At 56.1% G+C, this 6,481-nt stretch overlaps 1 protein-coding gene across 1 annotated transcript in view; it reads right to left on the reverse strand.

The window, feature by feature from the left end:
* Nucleotides 1–6,481, reverse strand: part of LOC104511691 (phosphatidylinositol 4-phosphate 5-kinase type-1 alpha-like) — a 10,224-nt gene that overhangs the window by 1,834 nt on the left and 1,909 nt on the right. Inside the window, exons 3-9 of the mRNA XM_010154406.1 lie at nt 4,286–4,416; nt 3,815–3,932; nt 3,577–3,729; nt 2,345–2,644; nt 1,627–1,832; nt 973–1,056; nt 328–376 (exon numbers count right to left, since the gene is read on the reverse strand). Of these exons, the coding sequence (XP_010152708.1) occupies nt 328–376; nt 973–1,056; nt 1,627–1,832; nt 2,345–2,644; nt 3,577–3,729; nt 3,815–3,932; nt 4,286–4,416 (1,041 nt within the window). The remainder of the gene's footprint in view (nt 1–327; nt 377–972; nt 1,057–1,626; nt 1,833–2,344; nt 2,645–3,576; nt 3,730–3,814; nt 3,933–4,285; nt 4,417–6,481) is intronic.

Genomic DNA, 6,481 nt, shown 5'->3' on the forward strand with positions numbered 1-6,481 from the left:
AACCTGTCCCAGTGCTCCCACCCTCTGCGGGAAGAATTCCTTCCTGATGGCCCATCTCCATCTCCCTCTTTCCGTTCAAACCCGTCACCCCTTGTCCTGTCATTCCCTGCCCTTGGGAAAAGCCCCCCTCCAGGCCCCCTTCAGGCACTGGAAGGCTGCAATAAGGTCTCCCCAGAGCCTCCTCTTCTCCAGGCTGAAGAAGCCCAGTTCTTCATAGCAGAGGGGCTCCAGCCCTTGGAGCATCTCCGTGGCCTCCTCTGGACTCGCAGTTCCAAGAGACGCTGGTATCTTGCTGACCAAGATAAAAAGTGCTATTTTTCTACTCACCCCATCGTGTACCAGCGCCTTCCAAGAGTGCTCCAGCTTCTTGACAAATCTGACAAAGGAATTAAGGACAGTTTTCAGACCAAGCCCCCGTGGCATCACGCCGTGCTCGCTCAGCACGGGGCCTGGCTGGGGGCACAGTGGTAAGAACACCCCCAACAGACTCGGTGGCCTTTGGCTTCTCTTCATCGCCTCGTTCTTTTTTTTAAGACACGGACACCCGACTGCACAGTTCACTCCCAAGAGGAGTTTCACAGGCGTCACTACTGAGGGCAGTTCACTTGCTGCGACGCTGAACAGAGACTTTATGCACACAACCCTCTGCCCGTGGTATTTTACAGGGAGAAGTGGCTACGGCCATTTTAAGCCGCTTTCCTTCCCACTTCCTGCACGCTGCCGGCGTACAACCACCACAGCAGGCAAAACCAACCTCCTAAGGGTAAACCTATTCCGGGAACGTGACGCCAAGACAGTAAGCGAGACCCAGAAATCAATCCCAAAACGCTCGACTTCCAGAAAACAGAAAGTGGTAAATAATTTAAAAAAAAAAAACACAACAAAAACGTTTATTTGTGTCTTAACTATTTCTTGAAAGGCAACGGTGAGAGCCGGTGCCGTGACGCACAGCTGTCACCAGAGGTTTCTCACCTGTAGGACTGCAGCACGTCAATGATGCCGATGTAGAGCAGCAGCCTCTCCCCCTTGGCGTTGCGGGCTGGAATACCTCCCATCCTAGAAGAGGAGAGGGCCCAAAGATGGATCAGGGCGCTCTCCCGCCGCTCAGCGCGGGCCGAGCGTTACGTGAGCTATCCAATGAGCGTCAACACGCGGGAGGGCACCCACTGATCAGCTGGTGACTTGGGGAAGGCAAGTCAGTGCCGTTATTTCAGCTAAAGCCCCGAGAACTGACCCCCTTTTCCCTCTGTATGGCAATTTAATTGGAGATAAGGATTAATCCCGACTCATCCACGAGAGGAGACCAAGCAATTGCGAAGAGCATCTACCACCATCCACCCTAAGACGGCAGTTGGACTTTACGGGCAGTGAAGCCTCGGAGATGGGAATAACTTGTGGAAGCTGCCAATAACGGGGGGCAGAGAACCCTCAAACGCCACCTGGAAGGCGAGAAAACTGTCTCCTACGTTAAGGAGGGGAAACCAAAGGTAAAAGCAGGAGATTTGATGCCGAGACTGCTCTGCCCGGCGTGACAGCGATCCCGTTCAGCCCAGCGTGCACCCAAGTTAAGTCTCCGTTAGCCCGGCGCGGGCGTTACTCCTCGCAGCAACACGGACGCAGACTTACTGGTCGTCCGTTTCTATGGTGCCACCCCGTCGGGCCTCTCCTTGGATGGATTCCATGGCCGTGGAGTAGAGGGCCTTCTGGGCAGCGGGTCGGCGCGTATCGGCTTGGGACGTCCCGTCGGCCAGCGCGTGTTCTCTCTGCGCCAGATCGATGTTATGGATTGCAACAAGCAAACTGTAATCCATGATTTTAAAGCTCTGCAGGACCTGGGCAGAAAGTCAGCGGAAGCCGGGTGAGTACTGCAAGCCCCGTGAAACAGTCAGAGCTGACATTCTCGGGTGCACAGTCAGCATTTTGTCCCTCGAGCCCCGAGCGGACAGAGGGGACAGCTCGTGCACAGTCAGCTCATGTCCAGTGACGAAGGGAGGCAGAGGGGTGCTCTCCGTACCCCTGCGCAGAACGCTGCCTTCTGCACGGCCGCTCAAAGGCAGGGGCCAGCTCAAGAGCAGACTCGGTTAAGCATCCCGCCCTCTCCCCGGATCCTGCCCTCTTCCAGAGCTCAGCCTTGGCAGAGGGAGCTTCCTCCCCGCTCCAGCAGTCCTGGGTTTTATACAGGTTGGAAGTACTGCATGAAACTGGGGGTCAGGTCCTGCTTCTCGCACCAAAACCACAGGTTCTCTAAGTCAACACCCCAGGCAGAGGCTCCCATCTCCTTTTCCTGGGAAAGGCTCAGACAAAGAGAACAACTCTCCACGCCACCCTTCGCCTTCCCACTTACCAAACAGTCTCTCTGCAACGTCTTGCACAGAGCGTTATACATGTCAGAGTCTAAGAAGAGGCCATCAGGGATGTCCTGCATAAAATCCAAGTCCTTGTACGTTGGGAAAACCTTCTCCCGCTCCTTCTGGGATGCCCGGCGTTTGTAGGTGGAGCCCTTCAGGTCGTACTTCAGGTGCATTTTGACCGAGCGCGGCAGCAGGTTGTTCATCACGACGATGCGGATGTTTTTGCCTCCGGCCTGGACGCAGTACAAGCCGTAAAACTTGGGCAGCAGCGTTCTCGGGTTCTGGTTCAGATTCTGAAATGCCAAAGAAACCCCTTTCAAAGCCCATCCCGGTTCTTCCCACATCCGTTAGAGGAGATACCGGCTCCTTCCCGTGTTGAAGTGGAGGCGGCGATGAGCCAAAGCCGTTGCCAACAGGCCACGAGGCAAGGGCAGGTGAGCACGGGGGACAGAAGGGTGACGCTACGGTTGTTAACGACCGCTCTGCGAAGGCGAACAGGGCGGGGGGAGACTGTAGAAGGAAGGAAGGAGTTTGTGGCACCCTCTGTGTCACACCGTCTGTGTGATACAGATGCTAAACTGGGGAGGTTTCAGAGCAAAGGAAGACCTCGTGCTTAGCTTCTTTAAACCTGACGCTTAGGTCAAGCTAAACACAGTGGGCTGGGGATGGACCTGAACTCTCACGGCTGCAGAAGACACCAGACAGGATTCTGAAGGGGTGGCCGTAAAGGCCAGGCAGGACACGAACACAACGGTCAGGTCACGTGCTGAGGGCGGGATCTGATTTCCTTCCAGAACTGAAAAAGCCTTTTTTTTGCTATAGCCACTTTCATAAACTCAACACTCCTTTACTCTCAAAGCTGCTGCTTCTGTGTAAACTTCTAAATCCTCCTTCGACTCTATCTCTGTGGGCAGAGCCAAGCTGAGTCCTGGGGAGGGAAACACTGGAACAGCTTTGCAAAGGCGAAGCGCCACGGGCACGACTCCGTGCAGCCGGGAAGCGACCAGCAGCCGGTCACAAAGCAGCCTGGACCTTCCAAAACAGCCCCAGTGTCCTGCTCCCGACACCCAGGGAGCCCGCGTTCGGCACTGTCTCCGTCACCGCGCAGTCAAGAGAGAAGCTACCGGTGGGCTGGGGGACAGAACAACCCCCCAGGCGCGTCTTCACACCCGCACGCTCGGGGGACCCTTCGTTAGCTTGCCAAAGCCTCGCCCGAGAGACTCACCATGTAGTAGCCAGGCAGCAGCTTCTGTAAGAACTCAGCCTCTTTGTGCTGAACGGTTTTGATGATAAACTCGTCGTCGCTGGACACGTAGAAGAGGGATCCGCTGGCCCCGGAGTTGGAAAGTTCAATGAGAGGGTCATTGCAGAGCGAGTACTGCGGAAGGTGAGAAACACAGAGGTGAGGGACAGCAACGCGCAACTCCAGGGCTCTTCCTTTTAAACATTAACCCCCACCTTACCAGGTAGTCGTCCGGTCGGATCCCAAACAGCTCCCGGAAATAGCGGAAGGCCACCGGAGCATAGGTTTTGAACCGAAAGTCGTTGTAGTGATGAGCTGGGGTCAGGTTGCTCCCTTCACTGATCAAGGAGAGAAGCACACACAAGTATTTGTGAGACAGCTCTTATGAACCTGCCCTAAAACCCGCTGGCTGCGTCTAACACGCTGGGAGGGGGTAGGAAACACCCCAAAAGGGACACGCGTAGGCACCCGCGACAGCAGGTTGTTTGCGTGGCCGATGGCAGACATGGATGGGGAAGAGCCAGGACGCTTCGGAAACAGGAGGCAGCAGCATAGCGAGTGGCTCTGCTCAGGCGACCCGCGTTCACTCCCGCACACAACCGGCGCGGCTTCCTCGCGCGCCAGCGGGGTTGGGAGCTCACACTGCTACTCGCTCTGCGAACACCAGAGAGAGAAGGAAGCGAGAACCGACCTTGGGAAGAAAATGCTTTCGACGACGTAGAAATCCTGCATGAGAACATCTCTTTCGGGTTTGGTGCTCAAGCTTCCGACGGTGTGTGTAATGCCCAGCTGAATGGCGCCTTTCAGGGCGGATGACGTCGTCTGGCGGGGCAGAGAAAATGAGTGAGACGGTGCGGAGCCGCCGACTGGAAACGGGAATGAAAGGAGTTAAAGAGGAGAGAGCCCCTAGTTTAAAGCAGCGCTGTTCGGCAGGGTATTTGACACCTACTGGTTCCAGCTTCCACCTTCGGAGAAGGGAGAGACCTCAGAGCCCCTTCCAGTGCCTGGGGGGCTACAAGAGAGCTGGGGGGGATTTTCCCAAGGGCAGGGAGTGACAGAACAAGGGGTAACGGGTTTGAACGGAAAGAGGGAGATGGAGATGGGCCATCAGGAAGGAATTCTTCCCGCAGAGGGTGGGAGCACTGGGACAGGTTGCCCAGAGAAGCTGTGGATGCCCCATCCCTGGGAGTGTCCAAGGCCAGGCTGGATGAGGCTTGGAGCAACCCGGGCTATGGAAGGGGTCCCTGCATGTGCCAGAGGGTGGGGCTGGGGGTGCCTTGAGGTCCCTTCCAACCCAAACCATTCCATGATTTCTTTCTTATCAACCAACACCACTCTGGTGACGGGAACACCCTGACAGCACCCTATCTGACACGTGGTGGCCGAGCAGTAAAGGACTCCAACTGTAATCAACATCCAGTTTGTCCTTAAAAGGATGGAATTCCATTCCATCCTCCCCCAGTGCTCCTCTCCACACCCTGGGAAGACATCCCGGTGCAGATTACCTTGTACCCCCAGGAACAAACACGCTTCTCCACACCACACTCCGCCAGGTCTCGGGAACTACAGGCTCTGAAGTCTGTCCTTCCCCAGCTTGGGCCCAGATTTGGGTCTTCGGCAGCGCAAGGCAGGTACGGCCAGCGCACGAGGCACGCTCCCGTCTGGTACCATCCCATTCCTCGCTCTGCCTCCCTTGCTAGGACTCTCTAACCCTGAGGAGTTCCCTGTCGTTTGTAAATCAGGAGCAAGGACACAAATCCTGCATCCTCCACACAATGTAGGGCTGTGTTCTGGGAACAGCTACTCACATCCAGACTCCTCTTCTGTCTACAGAGCGCGTGACCTCATCCCTGAGCACCGAGACGTGCTACGGGCTGCCTTTCCCAGAACAGCCCGGATGAGATCCGCTCAACGCCCCGGCGTTACGGGCCCTGTCGGTTCCCAGAGCACGGAGATACGACCTCCGCTGGAAAGGCCGAGGCTGCGGAGCAGGTGGAGGTCGGATTTGTGCACTGCAGCTCAGGGATGTTTCACTTGGCTTAGACACAAAGCAACTGGACCCAGAAGAGGAGCCAGGGCTCGCGATCCGACCAGCTTGTGTTTGTTTCCCAAAGCTAAACCAAGCCCAGCCCCTCGCCACACACCAGAAATCACGGCACATCAAAGCATTGGGCACGAGGACACCGCAGCCTCCGGGAGGACAAACATCCCGTGGTTTTTCCACAGCCCTGTAAAACCAACGGAAACACATCTCCCACTTCACCGCTTTGCTGTTATCGTAGCTGTGAGAGAGCAGCTCTGAAGACAGAGCAACAAAACCCACCAGGACTCCAGCTTGCTGCAAGACCACATCCTTCCCTACCCAGCTACCCCTGTCCTCCACGCCTACTCCAGTGTGAGACGGAGAAGGAGAAGGAACTTGACTCTGCTCCCCCTCCTTGCCCTCTAAAGGTTAAAGGTGCTTGAAAACAGATCTCGGCTCACCTAGCTCTGCTCAAACTCCCAGCAGAGTCTCCCCGAGCTTCCCGACGCGGCGCAGCGCTGCCGCCTTGTTTGTGTGCGCAGAGCCGCGGGGCCGGGTTGCCAAGGAACAAGTATTTTTCTCTTCTATTTGCCAGCGCAAGCAGCTGAGCAGCTGCCTGCCTGTTTACAGTCGCTTTCACAAGGCAAAGAACTCAAAAACCACCCAGCTTCCCACCCCTGGAAAAGGAAGGGATGGAAAACAGAGAATGGGCCTTAGTCTCATTCCCAGATAAACGCCACGCCGTGTCCCACCAGGTTCCTGGGAGCCTCACAAAAGACATTTCAGGCGTTTGCCACTGGCTTCTAACTTCTAACTTTTCCCTCCTGTTCCCTCCTATCATGAAAGGCTGGGAGAGTTGGGCTT

This window comes from Eurypyga helias, unplaced genomic scaffold (assembly GCF_000690775.1).
Source record: "Eurypyga helias isolate BGI_N326 unplaced genomic scaffold, ASM69077v1 scaffold12976, whole genome shotgun sequence".
NCBI classification, from domain to species: Eukaryota; Metazoa; Chordata; class Aves; order Eurypygiformes; family Eurypygidae; genus Eurypyga; species Eurypyga helias.